The sequence below is a fragment of the Cnephaeus nilssonii genome (assembly GCF_951640355.1).
Source record: "Cnephaeus nilssonii genome assembly, chromosome: 9".
Classification (NCBI taxonomy): domain Eukaryota; kingdom Metazoa; phylum Chordata; class Mammalia; order Chiroptera; family Vespertilionidae; genus Cnephaeus; species Cnephaeus nilssonii.
The window spans coordinates 75,876,828-75,903,841 of NC_137080.1; the positions used below are offsets into that span (position 1 = coordinate 75,876,828).

Sequence of the window (27,014 nt, forward strand, 5' to 3'; positions counted from 1 at the left end):
TCCACATCCTTGTTATTTCTTGTCTTTTTCATAATAGCCATGCTAACAGTTGTGAGGTGATATATTTTATTATGTTTATATTACTATTTAAATTTTATTTTAAATTCAAAGGTATAAACTGTTTCCCCATTGACAGTCATTGTTAGTATTTGGAACTACTAATACTGCAGGGAAGATCCTCAAATAGCCAATTTTGTGACACAGGAGACTCAAGACGGCCAAGACGCACAGCAATAATCCTCTGGGAGGGAGTCTAATAAATGTATATCCTGTGTCCATGGGTAGCTGATGATACAAGACACCTTCTCTGTTATTGTACCAGAAGGTTTGATGTTTAACTTTTCAAGTGCCATTTTATAGTTGCTGTGACTTACTGTATCCAATTTATCAAAGAAAGTTTTTAGAAACTAAGATGTAGTCCCCTTGTACCATCGCCTTTGCTATTTTTATATGCTTGATTGCAGAGGCAGAAACTTCTCTCACATTTGGTATGATTTCCCATGGTGTGACATTTCTCCAGGCCAAAAAGCTGACGTGGTAGTCCTTTTTATTATTAGGTTCTATACTGATACTTTAAAATGAGTAGTAATTAAATATTTTAATAGGCTTAAAATTTGGTTATTAATCTATATATACCTGGACTAAATGACACACTTAAGTGACTCAGATGACAGCTACGTAACTCAACTTTTTAACTGGCTTTTCTCTACCCCAGCCCAAGCATAATAAAAACTCAACTCTCCCTTCCTCTAAGAACTAGAGAATGGAGCCATCACTCATGTGAAAACCAGTTTTTAGACACCAGAGCCATCTTTCCACCCAAGAATTAGTGATGCAAATCCACGCTCACCAGTGTGGCAAGAACCAGGGGAGGCTGGGACTCACTGAGCTACTGCTGGAGGCACCACTCTTCTCAAGCTGTAAATTGCATGTCAGGCTAAGTCCCACAGAAATGCCACATTCAGCTCAAACTAATCCTGAGTTTTCAGTCACCAGTTAGTGGTCTTAAGAATCTCTCAGGATGTCCTGAAAGCATGCGCTCTGACAGGGTGAGCACTCCTGGAGGCCATGCCTCGCGCCAGGTTCCTGTGGAGTGCGGGTTACTTAGCACGCCGTCTACAATCCATCAGGAGGAATGAATGATGGTGCTGAGCCTGACCTAAGTGACCGTTAGCTCAATCCCCCAGACTCAATCCCCTAGACGCTGTGGATCATGTCTCCCCCTGGTTCAGCACTCCCTCTCCAATCTAACTCGATAATGCTCAAAAGCATTTTTTAATTCCTCTTGGCAGGCAGTGAAGCCTGTGATACAAAGCATTTTAGAGTGGCCTGCTCTTCATGCTGCAAAACTAACATGTGTGACACTTTCCCAGGCACCTACCACGTGCCAGGTACTGTGAAGGGACAGAGGATATAGTGTCACATAAACCACGACGCCCACCTTCAGGTAAACTTAGGTTAGGAAGGTTCCACAGGTGCAAACAGGCCATGTTCAGTGCTTCATTGGCAGTAATTAAAAATGCAGATTCAGGGAGAGGAATGCTTTCTGGAGAAAATGAAAGCATCAGTGATGAAGAATAAAAGTAGGGGAATAGAGAAGAGGGTCCCAGCTAGACAGAATAGCCTGTGTGTAGGCTCAGGGGGAAGAAAGTGCGTATGACGTTTGAGATGATGAAATTAGTTCAGATTGGCTAAAACAAATCAATATTCTACAAAGAGAAGAGAAGATACATTCCAGAACCGGTGAGCAGTCTAACCTGACCTCCGACCTGGCACCTGAGAAATGCTGCTGCTGTGATCTTGGGGATGCCAGGCTGGTGGCTCTTCCTTTTTAACTTCTGACTCACTTGGTGATTCTGACATTAGTTATGGATCCTCTTCGCCAGAAAAGTGTCCCTGAATGCAATGTTGTTTACAGCTTGGGGAGTTCAGTGTCACCGGCAGAGCATCTCAAGACCCCCGATTCAAATCTAGTTCAAACGCATTCAGGCTCAGAGGAAACTGAGAGGCCCACACTGACTTACAGAAGCAGAGGTGAAACCTGCGTCTCCCAGCTCCCGGCACTGCTCCTTCCCTTACATCACTGCCCCCTTACACTGGAAAGTACTCACGCTCAGGTGTCTCTGACCTTCTCTGCTCCATGCGGCTCAATCACTCTAGGACCTAGACCGAAAATTTCCTGGGCCTGGGTCGTTCGACTAATCAGTATATATTCCATCAGATGGAGCAAGGCAAGACGGCCAAGACGCACAGCAAAGATGCTCGGCAAAGGCGAGGGTGGGTGAATGTCTGTTTCTTTCTCTCAAGCAGCACAAACAGAACATGCTCACCTGTTCCCTGCCACATCCAGGACGTGGAGCTCTGTGGCCTGTGACACCTCAGCAGGGATCCGGGTCAGTCTGTTGTCCCGCATGCAGAACACAGTGAGGCTGCAGCACCCACCGATCTGCAACAGGAAAGAAAACACAACTTGTTTCCAGGTTGTTGTTTTGTTTTGGCGGGAGAAGGGGAGGGGAGCGGGGGGGGGGGGGGGGAGAACGGTGGCGGGCCTATTTATCAAATGGCATGGAAAGGATGCATAAAATTATACCACATGATTTGAAGTCTCTAATGACCAACTATGCTTAATTTAAATCATACAAAATAGAACAGTCCAATGTGTTCATAAAAATCTCTGCATAACATTAGACACACATGTTCTAAATTAAAACAAGAAAATAAACTATATGGTCCAAAAATTTCATTCTGGAAAGGAGTCATTTTTTACTGCTATCTAATACAACCACATCTTTTAAATGTATTTACCAAGCACACAGGTCCAGACAAGTATTTTATGGTCATGGAAATATCAGGATTCTAGGTTGCAAAGGTTAGGCCAAAGATCTCTCTCTCTCACTCCACACAACCCCTTTGAAGATCTGTCCATCCCATTAACTTCAGTGCTCTCAGCATTTCAGTTTATTTAAAACAGTGGGAGGTCATCTGATAGATGAAGCAGTACATTAATTTCCACCATACAACTTTTAATAGTTTCCATTCACAACTTAGTTTGGTAAATTCATTTTCCTTTGACCAATGGAATTCAACAATATTTTTAGCCAATAGTAAATTTGGTAAATACACACATTAATCTCCTCACCTATGATCTGCTGGTAAAAGCATAAACCAATATCTACATCCACACCAAATTTGATTATCACTTCCTTTTTTTTTTTTAAGCAAGCAATTCAAAGATAATTGAGTTCCACATAATTGGCCTTTACCAAAGAACATAAACACGAAAGAATTCAATGATGCTCCTGAACAAATGGGCTGTGGCCTCTACAGTCAGGAGAGCTGCACCAAGGGGGCGAGAAAGTAACTGGATCCCAGAGGCACTCAGCAGGACTCCCCGCAGTGGGTGCCACATTCCTCCCTACTCCTCCCCTCACCCAGAGCAGCAGCTAGGAAAGGCTCATGAAGGGACCACTGATGGCTCTCTGACACCTGGGAAAGCACTCCAGAGCCTCCATTTGAGGAGGGGCCAAGACTTGACTGGATCTCCAATGATGTCTGATGTATCTTCTGGCCGCTTCTATTTATGTGTTTAGTATATGTACACATCTTGAACAGCAGGATGCACACTTATGAAATTACTACATAATTACACCTTCATGCACAATCTTATTGTTACATCTTCCTTTTAGAGTTAATGTAAAAGATTTTGAAATAATATATTTAACCACAGTATTTAACTATATGGATGTAAAAGAAAAACAAACACAAGAAAACATGGACTAACGTTCATCTCTGATGACCTGGAGGACACCCAGGTATGCAGAAGGCTTCTCAGCATTCACATCTCCCATCCCAGCAAAACTGGTCTACTTACTGTTCTCTAAGATATACCTTATATTTTTGGTTCAACTACTTCTTATAGAAGTGTCCTTCCTTTTGTCTTTCAAAACATTACCAATCTTCCAAAATCAGGCTTAACATCCTCCGCTCTTTCCAGGACCCGCTGGTCCACACTGACACACTGCTCTCCGCATTTCTTTCATAATCCGGGTCTGTACCAACCTTCTGACAGGTCCTTTCCTGAGCTACTGTTTAATCTGCACATTTACATATAATCAGGGTGCTTGGCCAGTGCAGTACCCATCCCATCTTCTCACCTGTGAAGACTATCTACCCACCAACATTCCTCATGTACGAATGTTTATACACTTATATTTATTAATTTACTTACTAGGGCAAGGCTGCTACTTAAAGTTATTATCTGCAGCTATGTGTAGCAAGTTTTTCTAGCAAGAACCACTGTGTCCTCTCTTATATTTTATGAATATAGAACCCCAGTGTCGTGTCCTACAGGGATCTTTTGTGGGGCCAGGCACTCCTCCCCTCCTGGAGGAAGGCACTCATCAGTTTCACTTGGGTGCCAGGAATATCATGGAAGGAAAGACATCAAACCCTGAATCTTCTGAGGATCGACATGATTAGATTCTCCCTGATAAAGTCAGATGATCCCAACAAAAATCTACTCATGGGAAGGAATACTCAAGGTTCTCATGGAGGGGACCCCCCCACACACCCTCCTTCATGTAGAGGGGTATCTGCACTAGAGTCTGGGCTCAGTGGGGGGACTGCAGCCATAAGGAGGCCTTGCTGGTCAGCACGTGGCTGAGGCTGGACACCCCTCTGCCCTACATCCTTCTCCAGGGAAGCAGAGCAGATATCAGTTATTCTCCTACATGGCCCTCCTGGCGGGGATGTAGAGACAAGACTACATTGTGATTTGGGGCACTTTGTCACGAAGCTGTCCACTGTCCCAGCCACCATATCTGTTTTGGGGCCCTACTACTATACCTCTGAACCTTTTCAATTTGTATCATGTACATATACATTACTCATATCAATCAAAAGTTAATTAATTAACTGATTAAACTGATCCGAGAGGGTCTAAAAGTTGTAAGAGCAATAAAAGTTCTGGACAAGTGAACATTCTTTAAGTGTTTGGGGAGGAGGAATGTGAGCCCCAGAGGCCTGTCTACTGTTTATAGTCTCCTTTTTTTTTCTTTTTCCTTTCCCTCTCTAATCTCACACCCATTAGAGAGGTCAAAGGGCGGAAAGCAATTGCATTCAAGAGCCTCCTAGGCACTCTGGGTTGTCAGGGTAGGCGACCTCCAGACCTCCATTGTCTATGGTGTTTGGAAAACAATGCCAACAAAGGGCGAGTGTTGCTGCTGAATGCTGGGATGCCTTCATCACTTGCCAAGGCACAGGCTGTCCCAGGCAAACATCCACGCAAACAGAGCCCTCTTTCCAAATCAGCCAGGAAGGGATGGCGCAAACCTCTGACTTTTAGGAAAGATTATCAGGCAGTCCGAACCGTAAATCAAAAGACAATGCTTTATAGATGGCAGAGGAGTGCAGTGCGTTGGAGGGAGTTCGCGCTTTGAGATCACACAGACCTGGGTGAGAATTCAGACTCCATCATGTTTTGTGAGTTTGACTCTTTAACCAAAAGTAACAATAAGGATTAAACTAAATGAAACCACGAATATAATTTAGCACCTATCACAGAGCCTGTCTACTGCTACTGCTGCCAAGTAAATGTGGTCAATATTGTTTTTCAAAGGGAAACTCCAAATGAGAAGGGAAACATCCAAATGAGAAGTGCAGTCACCAAGGAGTGCCCACTACGTTGGGCCTGCGCTGATGCTGGCGAGCTCTTCCCCGGACCCACCTGAACTTCCTAAAATCCTGTCTCCTTACAACGTCTCACTGTCAATAAAAGTGAAGAGGTGACTTGAGTTCAGTAGTATGTTATTCATATCATTCAGATGTACTTCTGCTTTCTCTTTGGGGTTTAGGAAGCACCGTTTGCAGGTTCCCTTTAGGTGACCATCTGGATAAAATGTCCATAACACGTAGAAATCTGGGAAGCAGAGTCACTGTTTAAATAACTTATTACCAGCCATGTAGGAAGCTGATATTTTTAAACTTCCCGTAAACCAAATAGCACCTTTCCAGAAGACAAGGGGTTGCACTGGGATCTTCTGAGGATTACAGAATAGAACTGAGAATCCTTGTTTAGCTGTTTTGTGTCTCAAGTCAAGGTGATACTGTCCTTACCTGTTTGTCACTGATCTAATCCATCTTAAGGAGATGGGACCTGCAGGCTATTAAGCAAACCTTTGGTCAGGTCAACTTTCACTAAGTTTTAATTGCCTCCGGGTTACATTACCCTAGAGAAGATAATCAGATGGATTCAATGATTCAAAAAGAAAGCCTACCTTTGTCTGCCTATATCCCACTTTTGAATCCCTGTATTAAGTATAAAGGTGCTTTCATTTCCTTTAGTAGCTTCCTTTTCATATTATTTGTAACAAAACTGAACCCACATTTCATTGGCAAAACCAAAAATGTACAATAAGCAAAATCTGGTCAAAATATAATTTGAAGAGAAATATTATGATGTGTCACTTCAGAAACCAGAGACTATTTTTTGCCTTTTCCACTATCATCTATGGCATATTATTCAAATGTCCACTATTTCATAAATATTTTGGAAACCACAATTTGTGGCTTTGAGGCTCTGAATTATTGGGCCTCTGACATCAAAATATCCACTAATAGCTATGGCATTCTTCTTTCCTGTGATAAGAAAGTAATTTATGTTGACTGAAAAATAAAAACCTTACACACACACACACACACACACACACACACACACAAGAACAAGGAGAAAATAACTGAAGTCACATCCGACTACTACAAAGGGATAATCGGTATTTAACAATTTGAGGTACAGTCTTTCAGTATTATTCCCTTGCATTTGATTCTGCACGTACACCTCAACAAAGTTAGGACCAACACTTAGGGCCTTCAGCACCTTTGTTTCCATATGACATCAAGAAAGTTTGCCCATGTCATCATATTTCTAAAGAGATTTTTATTGACCATATAATCATCTCCTTCTACAGATGTATCTCGGATGACTTAACGAATCACTCTGATTAGACACTGCTAGTTAGTGCTACCATTTCTTGCTGTGTGATCTTGGGCAAATTACTTAACCCCTGTGTCTTAGTTTCACAACTTGTTACATATGGATAACAATTTACCTACACCTCACAGAACTATTGTGAAAATTAGATACGAATAAGCATGAAAGCTAACAGTGCCTGGCACATGTTAGCTGCCTCTCTACATGGTTGGCCTGGTGCCTGGCACATGTTAGCTGCCCCTATATGTACTGTGAGAAATATTCTTGTGCACACTCTTGGTGTATATCTGTAAATTTTTTCTCAGGATAAAAGTCCTAGAAGTGGAATTGCAGAATCAAACGGTATGCACACTTTTAAAGTTTTTAATAATAATATCACATTCCCCACCAGAGAAGCCATAATAATTTATACTTTCATAATAATATGCACTTTCCTGTAGCCTTGCGAAAATTTGGTATTATTTTTTTAATCTTGAAAATCTGATAGGTCAAAATACTTCCATTAACATTTCTGTGGATACTAATGGGGCTACATTTTTTTTATATTTATAGCCATTTCCATTTTTTCTTCTGTGAATCGCTTACTGATTCTTGTGAAGGGGAAGATTTTTTGCTTTAATTTTTGTCCAGTTTCCATAGTGGAAACATCTTTTTCTCAATGATATAAAAAAATTTCTAATAAAGTAAGGAGAGCCCTTATTCATCTGTAATGTTGTAAATGTCCCCCTGCCTCCAGGCTGTCTGTACCTTCTTAAAGATCAGAAATCTAATTTTTGCATAGGCAAATCCATCAACTGTTTCTTTTATGACTTATTTCCTCTTTAAGTTTAGGAATGCTTTCTCTATTTTGAAATCCAATGGTCAACTATATTTTATTCTAGTATTTTTAAGGTTTGATAGTATCTTTTGTTTATCAATAAATCATTTAGAATGTGATGGGAATATTCTAAATTATTCACTGAAATAATTTTAAATTGTAATAATAATAATGCCTGACCACCACAGACATTTCTGAATATCACAGTAACATTATAGATAATTAATGTCAACAGACCGCCTGATAAAGGAAGGCTCTGTCCAACAACCTGCAAATCCTACCTGAGACAGGTAGGACAGGTGTGATGTATTTAGGGTCATGACTATTTTGAACTAATGCAGACAAAAGACTGGGGTCTAAACTTGGAAATATGCTCATTCTCTTCCAGCAATGCTCTTTCTGGTCCAGAAACTCTTCATAGACCAGGCTATTTAAAGTGAAGATTTGTTTGGGGAATATTATGAAGTTGCTGGCTGTCCTTATCATACCCGTGATCACACATACACCAACTCCCTGTCAGATAACACAGCCTCTCCTCCTTAGTTCCTCCCTCTACCAAAAATATGAGAGTTTTAGGGAACCTCCTATTCCCAGAAGCATACATACTTAAGCAACAGGATGAGAAATAAAATATACAAACAAGTTGCTTGAAAAATCAGAAGCATGCCACATGTAGCAAATCAAGCAAATCTAGCCTTTCCATTAGAGATGGAATAGTGCCAATAACCAGGATTTAGTGAAGAGAGATGAGCCGCCGAGTTATGTCTCTGAGTTTCTGAAGAACTTAAAATGTAATTCACAGAAAGGCATTCTCTTATGAGAAAATAATCTGAACAAATCTGACACAACAAATAAAGTTCCAGGCCATGCAGTCATTAAAAAAAAAATGAATTTAGTGGAAAATGTCCAGTATTTTACAATGAAGTACACACGGAGCAGTCAGCCGATTTGAATCTTCATGCATTTACAAAGCAAATGGAAGGTAGAGATGTAACTGTGGTCTGAACCATACTTACAGGATAGCAAGTTTACCTGACTTTTCTAAATTTCCAAGCAGCTAACAATTAAGAAAACAAGAGACATTCATTGATTTGCAAATGTTTACTATGAATAACACCACAAAACACAAACAATTATTGGGACCCACACAGTACAAACATTTTCCCCTCAAGCATTTGGAAAAAATGCAAATAAATGCTGCTACAGACTAAGAAGCTGTGCTATACAAGTGACAATATGCAATATTATCAAACTGGAAAAAAGACAAAAACTAGGAAGAACAACACAGCACAGCAGGCCAATGGCAATTGATACAACTAAGGCTTTTTGGCATATAAATTGAATTGGTCAGCATTTCTGTTTAGATATGTCATGCGTGCAACTTAATTGTTCAAGAGAAAGTAATAAAGGCTTGAAAGAAAGGAATCCAACCAGGCAAGTGCAGGATTTGATCAAATGGTATCAAGTTGGAGACAAAGCGAGTGCACACATGTGGTCACTGGGCATAAGCCTCTCCCCCCCCCCTCCCCGCCCCGCCCCCGGGCCCCTCACACACACACAAGGTCACAGGGCCTAGCACACTCAACGCACAGACTCATGGCATGATGGTGCAGCCCAGACCAACATGACGCAGTTCGGGGTCAGGAGGCCCTTGGTGGCTTGGCTGCTCAGCCCCAATGGTCAGAGGTAAGCACTCAGCCATTTCTGCGGGCTACCACTCTGTGACCTGCAGCAGAATTGGAGACACATGCTCAGTGCACCTCTGACTCTGGGGCTGAGTGTATGGGCAGGAGTGAAGGTGTGCTGGAAAGATCCAGTTCCTGATACATTCTCTGCTGTATCTGGCAGCTGAGGAACAGGCACAGACCTCATTCCTGCAGCAAATTCTCGATGCCAGAAAACCAATGATAATTTCTCAGAAAGTAGATAAAGCTAACTAAAATGCTTTGAAGCTAGAAATACTTTCACTTTTCAAATCATAAAAAGCTGTTTCTAGTAAATGCATGCAGACACACAGCATGCACTAGGCATAACTCTCTAAAAGAAACATGAGTACAAGTTTCATTCTCTTAAAGTGAACAGAGAACTAAGACTAACATGACGCAGAGTCCTATAAAAATAAAATTCTAAAGCTCTTGTCTAGAGTGTGTCCCTTTGAGAGAAAATCAAAAGAAAGGGAGAGGGAAGTGGGAGCTGGCGTGAAGCTGGGGATTAACATTATACTGAAAAGTGCTCTCTTTGGCATTCACATTGAAATATTCCTAAAATACATTAATTTTCTAAAATGCCCAAACTAAAGATAACTTGACCTTTCTTTATCTAATTAAGATCCTGCCACACCTCAAGGTCACATAGATGAAAAGGCTGGGCTAAGTCAATATTAGCTGAGGGGCCAAGCTATTCCCAGCCAGTGAAGAGCCGTGAGCTGTGAGCTGGCTGTCGGAGACACATCTTTGCAGCCCAGTTCTAGACCCCTAGCTATGTGAGCCCTAGCAGAAAGCTCCTTGCTGGCCTGTTTCCTCCTCTGGAATGAGGAAATCCCATGACCTTCAGAGCGGGGTGAGGACTCAGAGGTAACACATGAAAGCTCCTAGTCCAGAGGGGGCCTTGAGAAAGAAAGTCATAAATCTTTTCTACCTCTCAGTGCCTGTGTTTACATCTCATCTGTCACCCATGTACGTGTACTATCCCACAGGAGTACGATTAATGTGCAGAATAATGCTCAGCTGTGTATTCTAGTTTATCACTTAGAGACTGGAACCACATGTTTTAATTAGCAGAATCTCTTAGTTGTGCCCCAATTAGGCTGAGATGTAGACTTAGGAGAGCTGGGAACAGTTTTATTTGGATGCCAGTGTTCAGACTGAGGATATGTCAGAATATGGTCACATTTACAATGAATGTCCTCGTGCTTCCGTTCAGGGACGCTGGCCGTCTAACCCAGGGAGCAGGCTGGGACACGGAGGGCAGGGCACCGAGATGAGGAAAGGAAGGAAGAAATCAGGCCAAGTTCAGACACCCTGAGAAGTATCCCAGGAAAATAAGAGCTCCTCAAGTTCTGGCTGGTTAGATGGCAGCTTTGAAATTATTCCAAGGATGTTGAAAACTGCCGAAACAGAAATACAAAGGAAACTGCACCTGGCCGGTGACCACATCACACAATCCCACACCTTGTTATGTGAGGCCCTAACGAAGGGAAAGGGACTCACCAACACTGATGCAGAGAAAAACGGTGGCTTACGCTTAGTTCTAGGCTCTGTTGTTAATTTAAAAAGTCAAGCTCAACACTGCCCATCTCCAATAACATTTTCCTACTTCCTAGTAGAAAGTAAGCCTTCTTTTAAACAACACACCAGATGCTTGTTTGTCATGCTATGGGCTTCCTTCTCCTTCTGAGCATTTTCACCTCCCCGGCAGAATGTCACAGCCTCTCAGTCCTCACACCACTCTCCACAATGGGCAGCGACCGTCCATTTTCTCCTGCTTGAAGCACTGACAAGAAAACGTCCTGAAAACCCAGCTGTTGCTTCCCATTTGCCTTCCTCTGTGTGGGTGGCTTGGTGAAGAGCTCACTCACTCTGCCCAGGAACAACGTGACATCAAGACCCATTTTTATCATTCCAATGGCTTATGGGGCAGTTTAACTTCACATTAAATTAAATCAAACCCAAAGTCATCCCCTTCCTCTGCCAAACCCCCAAATCACCAGGCTTGTCTATGGTGTCACTGTTCACTGTCGGCCAAGGCCGAAGCCTCAGTCCCTCTCTTCCACCCGCTCTCTTCAGTGTTACTGATGATCACTCTTTGATATAATTCTTCCAACCATCTCTATACTCACAAACGAGAGTTCATGCATTTAAAAAGCACCACATAAGTCTTTTTAAAGTATCTGACATTTTTGATCCCTTCTGTGTTATTATAATTTCTTTGTAATTATTATTTTTTTAAGCACATACCTCTTTGGGTAAAGACACTAATTTATTTCTGTCTGCATTCAAGTTGCTCAACTTCTTAAGTTTTCCAATGCTCTTAGGTAAGGTCTGTTAAAATAACATTTTTATTATTAACACATATTTTAACATGGCACAATAAAACAGAGCTTTTCAAAGACTAAAGAATGTAATCTCATCGAGGGACAGAAGTAAGCATTCTTCCTGAGTATCAAATATTTGTGAATTTCACTTGGAGATGTGGAATTAAATATTTTGCATTTTGGTTGGGAAGAGAAAATCACCTAATAAAGAGTTAATGAAGGCTCTTCAACTCAAATGAGAATTTAATTATCTTCAAGATTCACCCTACCCTGTGCACACCTTAAAGAACCACACTGATGTGACCGCGTGGCTGTCTACAGAAGCCACAGTGCTGGGGCAGGTGACCCGAGTGCTGAGCAGAGGTGCCGTGACCCCAGGGAAGAGAGAAGACTGTAAGGGCCACTGTGTGGACCACTGAATCCTACAGGAGTGGGGGGGGGGGGGGTGTCCTACAACACTCCAAAGGAATCTGAGGGTAAATGTTATTTTTATTTATTCTTTTAATGTTATTTTTAAAATTATTATGGCCTGGCTGGTGTGGCTCAGGGGTTGAATGTCGACCTAAGAACCAGGAAGTCACAGTTTGATTCCCAGTCAGGGCACATGCCCAGGTTGCGGGCTCCATCTCCAGTGGGGGGCATGCAGGAGGCAGCCAGTCAATGATTCTCTGATCATTGATGTTTCTATCTCTCTCTCCCTCTTTATTCCTCTCTGAATAAAAATATATATTTTTTTAAAACTGTTATGATTACTATTTGTAAGCCTAAAACCACAAACCAGGGCAGGAAAGGATTGGTCACTCCCCCCACACCTGCCTGAGGAATCGGCTTGCACTGCCTGAGGAGATGCAGCCGCTCTCCCGCTGATTCTGTCTTTGGTCAACTTTTGCTGTCCTTTATTGCTCTTTTCACCGAAAGACCATTACTTTCTCTTTTATTTTAAAAAAAAGAAGAAGAAAAGAAAAAGAGGAATACAGAGAATGAAAAGCAGAGTAAAAAGTAAAGTGGCAAAATGAAGACAGCAAGAATGGGAATGTAGGAAAGTAAACTGAAGAAAAAGCGGCTAAAAGTCTATTTAAAAAGGAGAAAAAGGAGATGAAGTGATAGATGGAGGACTGATGAAAACAAAGGCAGCAGCAGGAAGTGAGAAGGCAACTGAGATTTGCTGTCACCCCGCTGACCTGCCCCCACAGGCGGTGCATGCCAAGGCCTGCGCCCAGGTAGGACGGGACACCTGCAGTCACCTCCACCCTCTATTTCTAGGATGGGGTGAGCTCACATCAAAGCCCAGCAGATACCACTCTCTAGCTCCCCCCAAAAAAGCATTCCTCCCCCAGTCCCACCAGGCTTTCCTGGCCAGCCACCATTTCCTGCCCATCTCTCCCACTCTTCCCTTTTGCTACAGAACCCGGAGAGAACAGAGTTTCCTCTGAGGCCCGAGGCCCTTGGCCGCCAGGGCAGCGGCACATCCACCAGCAGTGCTGATCCCTGCCCTCACTGGTGTCAGTGCAGACCCTGCACTGGGAGCACCACAGTGGCACACACATCTGACAGGGGGATGGAAATACCACTTTCCTCACTTACGCAGATTAAAAACAGGTCATCTTCATGTCATGTATTTGCTTCTTCGCAAGTCCCTTTTTTGTGTGTAACATAAGGAAATTTCCATTTAGTGCACCCAAATTACGAATAAGTAGAATCCACCCAGATAAGCTGTATAAATACCCATTTGAATGCACAAACCACACTCACCAGGAGTCGGTTTTCTGTGAGAACCAATTCAGTGAGGCTCTCACAGTCCCCAATTGTTTCAGGCAACTGTGTTAGTCTGTTCTGATCCACCTTCAAGATCGACAGCTTCTTTAGTTTTCCTGAAAAATTATTAAACTCATTAGTAACAATTGTTTTCCTAATCATCATTTGGTATTTCCTACCTGCTGTTCTTTCTTGCTATAAATAGTTATTCATTTTTTCCTCACCCAGCTTTTCACATTATGAAATTACATCATTCTCATTCAGATCACTAAAGGTTGGGGGTTAAAACAATTTGCTCAGAACATCAAAAAGTCAGCAATTAGAAGCCAATCATTTTAGAAGTCACTACCTAAAAGTATCATATCAAAGCCAGAAAAGTTAAAGAAAATTAAACAGCTGGCTCTTAATGGACCTTTTAAAACAGGAGACAGGCTTTTATCTTACTCCAGGAATCCTCCTAGTAAAAACAAAGAACACCAAAGAGCAGTTTATTCCATCACTCATGCCTGGGACTGACTGAGTGAGGATCCCTGCATTGTAGTATTTCTATGCATGCAGAATGAGAAGGTAACCTTTGAAAAGAGCCATGAAAGACCGAGTCCACCGTGGAAAAGAAGAGTCTGTTTACTGCAGCCTCCTCGGGTCCCCACTGAGTGAAGAAAACCCCAAATCATTCGGATTCTCATTCTCAACCACAACTCAGAGGACTCAGCCTACAGAGCAAGATGTCCTCTGCTATCTACTAAGAGTGGCTGGCATGATTAACCTTTCCCAGGAAAACCAGAAAGCAGCCTCCTTCTTAGGAGAGACATAAAGCTGGAGAAAGGGAAATGTCGAAAAGATTAGCTTGCCTTGGGTGGCCCTACAGGGCAACGCAGAACTAACCACTTTGAGCTCTTTATTTAGCACCACCAGCCATAATTACCGCTATCCCAGAGAGTTCCAGGCAACTGTGAACCCTGTCCTGTCAAGAGGCGTTCTCCACAGGGCACACTGTATCCCACACCTGACACATCTCACCCCAACAGAGGAATCTCCCTAACAGTCGTACTGACGAGTGGTCTTGCAGCTTCCCCTGGAACACGTCTAGTGACAAGGTGCTCACTTCTTCACTAAGCAGCCCAAACTAACTTGTACAAACACTTCTTTTAAATCCTTTCTTAAATCAAGTTGAGATTCACGGTCCTTGACTTTACTTTTCCCATTTGAACTGGAAGATATAATACATCTCCTCCTCATGAGAGCCTTTCAAATGCTTGAAACTAGTCACCTCGTGCCCCTATTTCTTCCTATTACAGGCACTAAAACACCGCCAGCTCCTACAACTGCTTTCACATGCCATATATGATTCTCCGTGAATGTTTCTACCTCGAGTCAAAATCCCCAAAGACAATGTCTATATTGTGGCTGAGCTGCTGTCACCTTCATCCTGACCAAACCCCAGGAAGGAAGTAGTCCTCTGCCATACAGCTTCTCCAACTACTGAAAGTTTCAGAAAACCCCTTCAATGTTTTGAATAGAAGTTTAATGAAGGTCAAAGACAGAAATTCTATGACAGCTAAATGGTTAAATGTAGCTTCTTACAGTGCTTTGCTACGGTGGGGCTGCTAGTCCACGTCTGTGTGTACCTTCTCTGTTTGCATTTATTTTATCAAACTTAAATGAATTCCTTTATGCTAAAAATAATGTCTGGACTAATTTTTTTTTTAAAAGAAACAGCACAGAATGGTTAATGTAAAAGATTATTCTCAATGTATCAGAAAAGGCTCAACTCCAGCACACCATGCCAGCTTGAGCAGCCCTTCCCCAGGTTATGCAATAAGGTCAAAGTTACTTTCTCCTCAACTATTTAGAATGCTCAATTAGAAATTTCTTAATGAAGGCTCATATGCCTGAAACACATTCAGTAGGCTAATCCCTACTGAAGTCATTGAGACAAGGTGTGGATGATGTAAATATGAGTCAATAATTTTAAGTAATAATATCTATAATTGCTACCAAACCAAGGTGAAGGAAATACTTTCATATAGAAACTTAAATTGTATTATTTTTGCATTCCTTCTTAAAAAACAAGGAAACTAAAGGAACCACATCCCCAGCTCCTGACTGTGGTGACCGAAGGATCAGAGAGTCCTCCAAATGCCCGAACAGCCAGCGCCTTTAGAACTTAGTTAATTCCAATACGTACCAATGCCATCCGGAATCGTTTCTAGTAAGTTCTGGGAAATGACTAAATCTGTTAATGAAGTCAGGCCACTGATTTCTTCAGGAAGTCTTTCCAACCTGTTTTCAGAGACATCTAAGCACAGCAGGTTCTTCAGATTTCCTATTTCCTACATCGGTGACACAGAAAAAGAAACTCATGCTTAAACCTGCCATAGCACAGAGAAATTTCTTACAGTGATATTTTGCAACCAAATCCCAGAGTAGTCCTAAGGATGTTTCTTCAGCGTCTATCTAGATGTGAAGGCTGGAGTAAGTTTCCAGACCCCCTTCCAATGAAAACGGGAAGCTGCAGGAATCAGTCACAGAGCTGGGAGCGATGCCAAGTCCTCCAACTTCAGGCAGGCAAGGAATCATTCACTTAACAGATGAAGAGATTGGCACCGAGAGAGAACAAACAACTTTAAGGTCACAGAACCGGGGGGAAATAAGAGGCTGGGATCCAGTTCTCCAAGTTTGGAAGCAATCAAGGGGACCCTGAGATTGTCTCTGTTAAGAAACCATCTACTTTTTGTCTCCCATGACAGGTAGTACTTGTTACAACAAACATCAATGCAGCTGCTTCCCAGAAAAACTGGAGCATACAGACCCACTGACACATTTAACATCAAGGGAAGAAAGAACTCGCATACTGCTTTTAAGGAAAACAGTCTACCCAGGAGTGGGACAAGTACCTGGATGAGTCTAACCGTCTATTCAAGAGTGACCTTCCCTTCCATTCACAAAAGTCCATGTTTTCTCTTATAACTGCTTCCACTTTTCCATTCCACTGCCACTCAGTTAAGTGCCCACTCCCATTACCCTCTGGCCCGGACTGTTAGCTCTGCCTCTTGGCCTCTCTCTACCCAAGTTTGTTCTACAATCTGGCTTCCATATTTCCCTCCTGGAAACATAGCTAGCTCTAGTCACATAATCAGACCACCCATCTACTCAAGAAAGTCTAGTGGATTCCCAATGTCTTCAGAAATACAAATTCCTCAATCTGTATTTAATTTGGTCTAATCTGTTCTTTCCAGTTTATCTCCTACCAATATGCAGCCTATGACCCGCCCCTGCATTTCCTGTCTACGGGAAAGCAAACTACATGTCTATTAATTTCATACCAGATCCCTGCAGTTGTTTTGCTTTTTCATTAATTCCTTTTAACGATGTCATTGTATCCTTTTCTTTCTGTCATCGATGGAGACAAAAATAATTCTAATTATTTGAAACTGTCTGATGTTTTAGTACTGATTTAACAGAAGTTTATACAAGAAAAGCAACTGAGATGTTTAAATAACCATTTATAATACAATCACTGGTATTTTAATTTCTTGATGTTTAGGATGTGGCACTTTGCATATAATCATTTATGCACATTTGCACACACATATACTCTTCCCCCTTCATGTCTAATAGTTGATATTTTATTACTTCCCTGATAACTTCCTGGTATTTCCCCTCTCTATCCTTTGAATCTTAAAATAACTAGAATTGTCTCAATCAGGATTTCTCACATTTTTCTAGAGAAATCTAAGTATTAAACCCTCACAACACCAATTGCTCATCAGTCCTATCCTTTGCCCAGTGCAGCCAAGACCTCAGAAATAGACTCAAATTAGTTCCTACTTCGCTCTAAGTGATGTCATGGAAATTCCAGGGCTACCACTACAACAGGTACATTTTCACTCTGGTCCTTCTTTCTAGTGTCAAGACTCCCTGCGTCAAGATGGCATTCCCCACCTAAAGTGCACAGCCCACCACACTGGAGCTCACTGCTGGGCAGAGACAGATGAGAATTACTGTCAAATACAAGCACCTGCCCATCATGAAATAAACCCTGACTTCAAGACTGGCTGGACTACACACCAGAGGATGAAATTCAGTAATAGCTGGAGGGGGGAAAAATAAAAGGAAAATGCCAATTTTTGAAATAAAAACTTTTAATATTGCTTTCACACCTTTTACAGGGCAAAATATGGTCAAAATTATGCCCAAAAGGCACATCACAAAGAGTGGCAAAAATACATACCATCAGAATCAGGGGTCCCAGTAATTTATAAATTTGCTGGGCTAGAAGTCAGCCATGTGGGTAGCAAGGATTAAGACTTTACACACTAAAGCAGGGGTCCTCAAACTTTTTAAACAGGGGGCCAGTTCACTGTCCATCAGACCGTTGGAGGGCCAGACTATAGTTTAAAAAAAAACTATGAACAAATTCCTATGCACACTGCACATATCTTATTTTAAAGTAAAAAAACAAAACGGCAAAAACACCCGCATGTGGCCCGCGGGCTGTAGTTTGAGGACGCCTGCACTAACAAATATAGTTTCTATCTTTAGAAATAGTGGATTGGGGCTCTCAGTTTTTCTCTGGCAATACAGCATAATGAATGCTCAATATATTTCTCCAAATGTGCTCTTTCAACCAAAGTTTTTGGTTTTCAAGATCCCTTTTACAGCACTGCCAGCATGGCTCAGTGGTTGAGTGTCGACCTATGAACCAGGAGGTCACGGTTCCATTCTCAGTCAGGGCACATGCCCGGGTTGTGGGCTCGATCCCTAAATAGGAGGTGTGCAGGAGGCAGCTGATCAATGACTCTTCTCTCATCACTGATGTTTCTATCTCTCTCTCCCTCTCCCTTCCTCTCTGAAATCAATAAAGATATCTATACTAATAAAAGGGTAATATGCTAATTAATTAGACCAGGAGACCAGCCAGGGAGGGCAGTTGGAGGCCATGAGGCCAGCAGGGGAGGGCAGTTGGGGGCCATGAGGCCGGCTGGGGAGGGCAGTTGGGGGTCATGAGGCCAGCGGGGGTGGGAAGTTGGGGGCCATGAGGCCGGCAGGAGAGGGCAGTTGGGGGCGATAAGGCCAGGGGGGGGCAGTTGGGGGCGAGCAGGCTGGCAGGCAGAGTGGTTAGGGGCAATCAGGCAGGCAGGCAGGCAGGTGAGCGGCTAGGAGCAAGCAGTCCGGATTGCGAGAGGGATGTCCGACTGCCAGTTTAGACCCGATCCCGATCTCAGGGGATCGGGCCTAAACCGGCAGTCAGACATCCCCCGAGGGGTCCCAGATTGGAGAGGGTACAGTTCTGGCTGAGGGACACCCGCCCCTCGTGCATGAATTTCGTGCACCGGGCCACTAGTATATATTTTTTTTAAAATCCCTTTTATAGAAAATCTCATGTAGAAGCAAGGAAGATATGAGAGTGATGGTGGCTACTGGTTTATGTTTTGGGGAAGAATATGTGAAATTACCACTTACCTGAGGTAATTCTGACAGTTGATTTCCATCCAACCAAAGATCCTTTAGATGTAAGAGAGCTCCGATTGATTCTGGCTAAAACAAAAAGAATAATGTTATGGTAACAAAAATCCAACTTTGTCATCCATTAAGAAAGAAAAAATCCTATTTTCAACAGTTAATGATAGAGTCCCACAAAAAATGTCTATTGGTATTTCTCTAATATCAAGCCCCCTTCATAAGAGCACCCCCAACACTCAACAATGCCAGTCATGTCATTGTTATGCCCATCATCTCTGTTCCTAACCCTCCCTCCCTCCCAATCATAACTCTCTTATTACATACTAGAGGCCAGGTGCATGAAATTCATGCATGGGGGGTCCCCTCAACCCAGCCTGCACCCTCTCCAATCCAGGACCCCTCTGGTGATGTCCGACTGCCAGTTTAACCCGATCCTGGGGATCGGGCCTAAACTGGCAGTCAGACATCCCTCTCACAATCTGGGATCACTGGCTCCTAACTGCCTGCCTGATCGCCCCTAACTGACCCCCCCCACTGGCCTGGTCACCCCCAACTGCCCCCGTTGCCAGCCTGGTCGCCCCACGCAGCCTGTCATCCATTTGGTCACCACTCACTGCCCCCCCCCCCCCCCCCGCCGGCCTGGTCACCCCATGTAGCCTGCTGTTCAGTCATTTGGTCAGCCCTCACTGCCCACCCCCCCGCCAGCCTGGTTGCCCCACACAGCCTGTTGCTTAGTCATTTGATCGTCCCTCACTAACCCTCCTGCCGGCCTGGTCGCCCCACACAGCCTGCTACTCAGTTGTTTGGTCATCCCTTACTAACCCCCCTGCCCGCCTGCTCACTCCACGCAGCCTGCTGCTCAATCATTTGGTCACCCCTCACTAACACCCCTGCCGGCCTGGTTTCCCCACGCACCCCACAGCTCAGTTGTTTAGTTGGCCCTCACTAACCCCCCTGCCATCCTGGTTACCCCATGCAGCCTGCTGCTCAGTCATTTGGTCATCCCTCACTAACCCCCTCCCCGCCCCCCGCCAGCCTGGTCTCCCCACGCAGCATGTTTGGTCGTCCATTCAGTTGTTTAGGTTGCGATGGTTGCTTAGGCTTTTATATATATAGGTATTTTTATTGATTTTAGAGAGAGAAAGAAAGGGAGAGAGCAACAGAAACATCAATGATAAGAGAGAAACATTGACCAGCCGCCTTCTGCACACCCTCTACCAGGGATCGAGCTTGCAACCTGGGCATGTCCCTGACTGGGAATCGAACTATGATTCTTGGTTCATGGGTTGATACTCAACCACTGAGCTACACCGGCCAGGGCACAAATCACAATTCTTAACCCATGTGAACTGTAACATATTCTTTTATGTTCCCAAGCTAAACATGTGGAATACTGGTTTATAAGCATCCCTAGAGATCTCTCTCAAAATTTGTGTTCATAAGTAAGGAAAAAGTTAAATTCAAAGCACTCTACAATACAGACTTACCAAATTGTATATTTCATTGTTTCCTAAATCAAGTTCTTCTAGTCTCCGTAGCTGAGTAAGAGAGCTATTAAACAAAAAAAAAGTTCTTAGATAATACTTAGAAATGCCAAGCAATGTGGTATTCCCTCACTTAAAACTAGTTTCCAAAAATAAGATTATTTGGATTTTATTAATATTGCACAGGAAGGACCATTAAGAGAAAGCTGACATCTCCCAAACTTTTCATAAGATACAGAATCTCTTTTTGACAAAATACTACAGTACTATTTTTTTTTTAATGTTTGAAGAAATTCATTCAGTACAGTACAAAACCCCTCTTATTTTCCCCAGGTACTCACTCAGGAAGATATGTAAGAAGATTCTCTCTCAGTTCCAGTGAAGCCAGGTTATAAAGACTAGAAATGAACAGAAGAAAAAAGTATAAGGAAAGTTCCTTAGATTCTCCCCCTCCCCATACACACTCCATAAGGAGCAACTCTTAATGAAACCTGAACATTGCTTTCCAGTGGAAAACCATTGCCACCATCCCACCACCACCCCCACTAAAAACAACATCACCTCTACCTCCCACATTTTAATTTTAAAAGAAAATGAGTAGTATCATTCACTATAAGGCACCCTCATTCAAATTTCTTGTCTATTTTAATATGTGCAAGTAACTCACTAGCAATCATTGAAAGACAACCATTCCTGGGACCAAGACAGAAGCAGGATATGTTCTCCTAGACTCCAGAATGTCAAAAATGTGCTGTTACCATAAAAACAGTAATCTCATGGAGCTCAGAGCTCTTCTTCCAAACATCAGCAAGAAACCACCCCTGTTTGACAGTAGTGGGCACTCAGTCCAAAGAGCCCAAGTGCTCTACTTAATTAAGATCATAAACTAGGAGCAAGTGGTTGGAGCTCCATGGAAATAAGTGATTTAAATGCATTAGGGATAATGTAATAGAACAGCTCACATGGTGCCTGGAACACAAGTCTGACTCAGTAAATGCAGCTATAATAATGTTTCTTTTATTTCTATTAGACCCCAGAATGGTCCTCTTTTCAGCAGCGTCTGCTGCCTCTTGAGTATAATCCATGCCTAACAGGAGCACCATTAAAGGAGACAGGTGTTCTCCCCAGACACTGATTGGTGGCAGTTCTGCATCACCAGCAACCTCCACATCCAAGTGATGTCAGCGCTCGCACAACAAATTGACTCAGAAGATGACTGATTTGCCTGTGACTCCAACAGGCACTGTACTAAGCTCTATACCAATTGAAAGCTCAAGTTTCTGCTACTATCACCATAGTAACGTCCAGATTTGGAGAATTTTTATGTGTGAGCACACAGACATTATCCCAACACTCTAATCTGCCTTAATCCTCTATTCTCCTTCCAATATACAAGCCGGAATCATGGGTACAAACAAAGCTGGTTTCATAACACTGGAAAATGTAAACGTGATTTGCATGAACAGTATATTTACATAACTAAAGGCCATTTGCTTGAAAATATATTTTAACCATACAATGACATGCACAAATTCTGTATCACCTTCTCCAATTATAGAAACTGAATAATAGTTTTCACAATTAAAGCAAGAGCAAACAAATAAAACACTTTAGAATGCATTATTTTTGAAAAACAGAAATCCCTGATAATAAGTAATTATGAATTTAATAACATCCTCCAAATAAAACGCAAACAGGTGGGAAGCTGGAGCTGTCTGGTTCCACTTTCTCTGGGCCACGTGTTCACACAGAAGAAATAACCATGGGAAGGAGAGAGTGGTGAGGACCCCACCCAGTATCTACTTCCAAAAGCAATCAGAAGATAAGGGTGATAAGATTTTAAAAGTCATTGCAAAAGTAAAGATTTCAAAAGAAAGAGCTTTGTTTTCAGTATTAAATTTTCATGTGACCCCTAGCCAATTTTATTGGGGAGGTGGTGATCATTTGGCTATTTTCTCTTCTTCCAAACATCAGCAAGAAACCACGCCTGTTTGACAGTAGTGGGCACTCACTTTAAAAATCACTACAAGAGCTGTCATTTCATATATTCATTACTTTCACACCTAGCATTTTGACACACTAAAGGCATCCTCACTAAATACAAGAGGGAAAAAAGTCCTTTGCTTCAAAAACTTTCCTCATTGGGCATCAGCAAAAGCTTGTTAAAGGCAGTTTGAGAGGCCTTGGTGCTGAGTGTGCTGCTTACCCAGGTCTGCAGGCTTCACTGAGGCTTTTCCTTCCTGAAACACAGGGACAGGGGCTGGGGAGACACCTGCCCAGGGCACACGGCAGGAGGTGCCTAGCAGGGCTCCTTACCGGGCTCATCTCTTAATTAACAACCATCAGCACCAGCACTGGGATGGCACAATCAGGATGTGAGGCTTAGTGTGAGGCCCATTAGAAAGTGGCAGGGCCACAATTCAAATCTGGTTGAAAGCCTCCTGCTTCCCTGCCCCCAGGCATTCTCTGGAACTTTCTGGTTATCATTTAAATTTTAAAAACACCTGCCAATTTTGGATGAATATGTCTTAACTTCTTAACCACAGCAAGGACACTGAGATTTTTGTTGGTTTACATGTCATTTTAAAAATATAATACACGTTTTTTAATTATCTTTAAATTTTGTCTTGAAGGTAAAAGGCATAGTCGGCCACAGTTACTAAGGAAAGAATGCTTGAGCAAAAATACTGCAAAGACTTGCGGACATATATGCAACTTCATAATGTCATATTAGATTAAATGCAGAGTTCCCGCTTCTATCGTGTTAACATCCAAATATAATATACTCTTAAGTAAAAAGGGTCTGACTCAAAAGCTCTTAGTTTCTATTGTTTTTGGATAGTAAGGAAAAGACGACTGTCCAGATATTACAACAATAAATATATTTTTGTAACCTTTCTAAATTCAAAACTTAAAGTAAATAAAATAGTAGCCTTTCTGAGGTAATACTTTCACATTATTTTAAAATATTTAAAATTAAGAACTCAAATATAATCAGACTCTATGGCCCCACGGATGAAAGTGTCCCTCTGAAAAGAGTATGTGGAGTCCGAGAGGCCAGAGGCCCGGCCCCAATCCTGGCCTGACCCTCACTAACCAGCTGAGGTGCTTCACCACTGTATCCCAATTTCCCCTAAAATGAACGCAATCGTGTCTACTATGGCAAGCTGAGCATAATGTATTTATCCTTCAACTGTACAGAACCAGCCTAGTGCCTCATTTCCTCGGAACAGCCCCGTCCCTAAGCACAGCCCAGTACCTGACAAGTGCGCGTACTCTGAGTTGGGGGTCTTCTGAAAGATTGCTCAAAGATGCTATTAACCACAGGAGTCATCCCCACTACAGACAACTCCTCCAACAACAGGCCCCACAGATAGTGAGCTGTGGCACCGGCCATCTTTTAATTAAATCATGCATTGCCCATAACTGATGACCAACAGGAGGGTCAAGAAATAGCTAAACACACACACACACACACACACACACACACACAGTTTTGACTAGACTCCCACCTCCCATATGAGCCCAACATCAGGTATAATCTGGTCTAGTCATTCTGAGTTCAAAGAATCATTAACTGATTCTAGAATGAAAACATGGGTTTGGCGCTCATCAGTTCTTGCTTAGGCTACCAGCCCACTCCAGAACGTGGTTCTCCAGACTATTCTGGCAACAGCTGATGTGAAACAGGATCTGCTTGAATGCATATTTAGAACAGAAACATTACTTGAAAATGAATGAATGATCTCCCTTCCTAGTCTTTTTTTTTTAATATAGTTTTATTTATTTCAGAGAGGAAGAGAGAGATTAAAACATCAATGGTGAGAGAGAATCATTGATCAGCTGCCTCCTGCACTCCCTTTACTAGGATCGAGCCTGCAACCCAAGCATCTGTGGGAATTGAACTGTGACCTCCTGGTTCATAGGTCAACGCTCAACCACTGAGCCACACCTGCCCTTTCTAGTTTTTCAGAATACAGCATCTTCAACTGAGACTTTGGGACAGTGCCCTCCCCATCAAAGTAACCAATTCATTCCAATGCAAATGTCTTTGCATCTCTTACATCACCTAAAAATAAAAAAAAAAGAATTCAGTGCTGAGAAATGTTGGATTTGAGCCCAATTCTGTGTGCTTCACAGGCCAGGCTCTTAATCACTAGGCCAAGAAAAACAAGGAACCAGAACTCCATGCATTTATCAGCCTCTTCGGCCACAACACGACATCACAGGGACAAAAGGAAAGTGTCAGGTATTTCTAACACTATAACAAATGTGACAAATATTAGACACTTGAGATGAAATATGAAATTATTGATCTTTAGTATCCCTAGTAATAGTGATATCGGCAGCTTACAATATGACACGTTTTGTTATAAGTGCTTTACAAGAATTAACTTTATGGACAAGAAAACTATACACAGAGAGGGAACCTGAACAAGGTCTCACACAACTGTAAGTGGCAAAGCCAGCACTCACTAAGGAATCTGCACTTTTAACCACTATCTTCTGCAATCTCTTTCTTGAGTTGTTAAGTCAACTTTGTGAATAGGCAATACATTAATATATGTGTAAAGCAAAGTATACAGTGTAAGTTTTCCTCCCATCTTTGCCCCCATCTATCTGGTTTCCCACCACTGAGACCCTTCTCATGGGAAATCACCTTTTCTGTTAGTTGTTTCTGCATTCACCCAAGAGTTTTCCTTTAGGCAAAGACAAGCAGGTACAGATAGTCTTATCCTCCTCCTTTTCACATGGAAGGTAGCATCCTATACACATCTGACACTGCTTTCCTCAATGAATGGATTTTTGTCTCACTTCTCACATGTACATTCCAGTATATATTTTTCACTGTCTACTCATACATTAATGTTTTCAGACATTCCCCTATTACAGCTATTTTACCCCTCAATTTTAATTTCTGGCAAATTAAATTTCTATGCAACAATGCTGGAATGACCTCATCCTCCTCCCACAAAAAGACATGATTTTCTATTCTTACTGTAACTCCCACCTTTTCTGCCAACAAATGGGGTCAAAACAAAACCTAACAAGCTCTTGCAGGAAACGAGTGTGAGCCTTTTGTCTCAGCACACTAATGCCTACTGTTTTACACAACACAGCTCATGAGAGCAGGGGCAAAAGTGATACTCTTTTCTAAGTCCGAATGTAGGCCAACTGTATTTTTAGGATTCTATTTCAGGGCCTGGATGAGTAGTTACTTTAAAGAATTTACATCTGTTCTCCACTATATTTTAAAAAACCCCTTTTTAATCCACTTGGATTCCACCCCTTCCCCCTTTTTTTGGTAGCCAAAATCATTAAGGAAGTAAAGAATAAAATAAATTAAGGTAGGCCAAGCAAACAAGTGATAGTATACTATAAAGTCATTAAAACATAAACTCTATAATTATGGCAATGATATTTAGGGAAAACAATATTGATGGAGATAGGGGGAGTTGTTTACATTCATTATACTTCTGCTTTTTTAAAAATTAATGTTTTTATTGATATTTAGAGAGAGAGGAAAGGAGAGGGAGGGAGATAGAAACACTAATGAGAGAGAAACATCTACATAGATCAGCTGCCTCTTCATGCCCCTTGCTGGGGATAGAGCCTGGCATGTGCCCTGACAGGGAATCGAACCTCCTGGTGCGTAGGTCGACACTCAACTAAACCGCATGGGCCTGACTATATTTCTGCTTTTTAAATACAAAATTAGTATTTAAGAAATCTCTGGTTACATACTTCCTTATGGTGGTTTTGCTCCAGATATTTTTCTAATTTTTAAAAAAATAATACAAATTTTATAGAAACTCCCAGGCCTCACAAAAGATCATTAAATATGATTATAGTTTTCAAAAATATTTGTTCTTTGTAGGAAGCCTGCACTAATACAATACAGGTAAACAGCCTAGTACAGGCCTAATCAGCAAGGGCCACGTGGCTCACTGAGTTCAAGGCCACTGAAATTAAGATCACCATCCCCAAGGGTAGCAGTGACATCATCAGACCCACATGCTCTACTTCAATCTGCCAGTGAACCCAGAGGTATCGACTGGCTCTATTTCTACAACAAACTGTCATACTTAAAAGTTTATTGATAATAACCATTTAATAACTGACAATTATGTTTGGGGTACTGTGTCAGTCTATTACATGCATTTCTTCTCCTTTAAAAGGGCTATTTTTTTTTTTAAAGAAAAAATGTTAAGATAAACAGAGTGGAGATGTTTAGACATATTTAGGCAAACTTACTTTTTTTTTTTGAGGGTATTAGTTTCTTTATGGCGGAGGATGTGGAAGGCTCATGGAGACAGATGCACAAAGTAAAGACAGGGCGCAGGCTCCCAGACTGCCGCAGAGACTTCCCTGATCCTCAGGATTCCCCAGGAGTCCCCAGTGGGGGTTTATCCCTCCCACCTGCACTGACGCTCCATGTCACCTGAACGTTTTGGAGGCTCTACTATGGGT

At 42.2% G+C, this 27,014-nt stretch overlaps 1 protein-coding gene across 1 annotated transcript in view; it reads right to left on the reverse strand.

Annotated features, from left to right (window-relative positions):
* Nucleotides 1-27,014, reverse strand: part of LRRC1 (leucine rich repeat containing 1) — a 131,162-nt gene that overhangs the window by 11,569 nt on the left and 92,579 nt on the right. The window contains exons 5-11 of the mRNA XM_079780208.1: nucleotides 20,885-20,941; nucleotides 20,547-20,610; nucleotides 19,060-19,134; nucleotides 15,782-15,926; nucleotides 13,591-13,709; nucleotides 11,762-11,845; nucleotides 2,331-2,446 (exon numbers count right to left, since the gene is read on the reverse strand). Coding sequence (XP_079636334.1) covers nucleotides 2,331-2,446; nucleotides 11,762-11,845; nucleotides 13,591-13,709; nucleotides 15,782-15,926; nucleotides 19,060-19,134; nucleotides 20,547-20,610; nucleotides 20,885-20,941 — 660 coding nt within the window. The remainder of the gene's footprint in view (nucleotides 1-2,330; nucleotides 2,447-11,761; nucleotides 11,846-13,590; nucleotides 13,710-15,781; nucleotides 15,927-19,059; nucleotides 19,135-20,546; nucleotides 20,611-20,884; nucleotides 20,942-27,014) is intronic.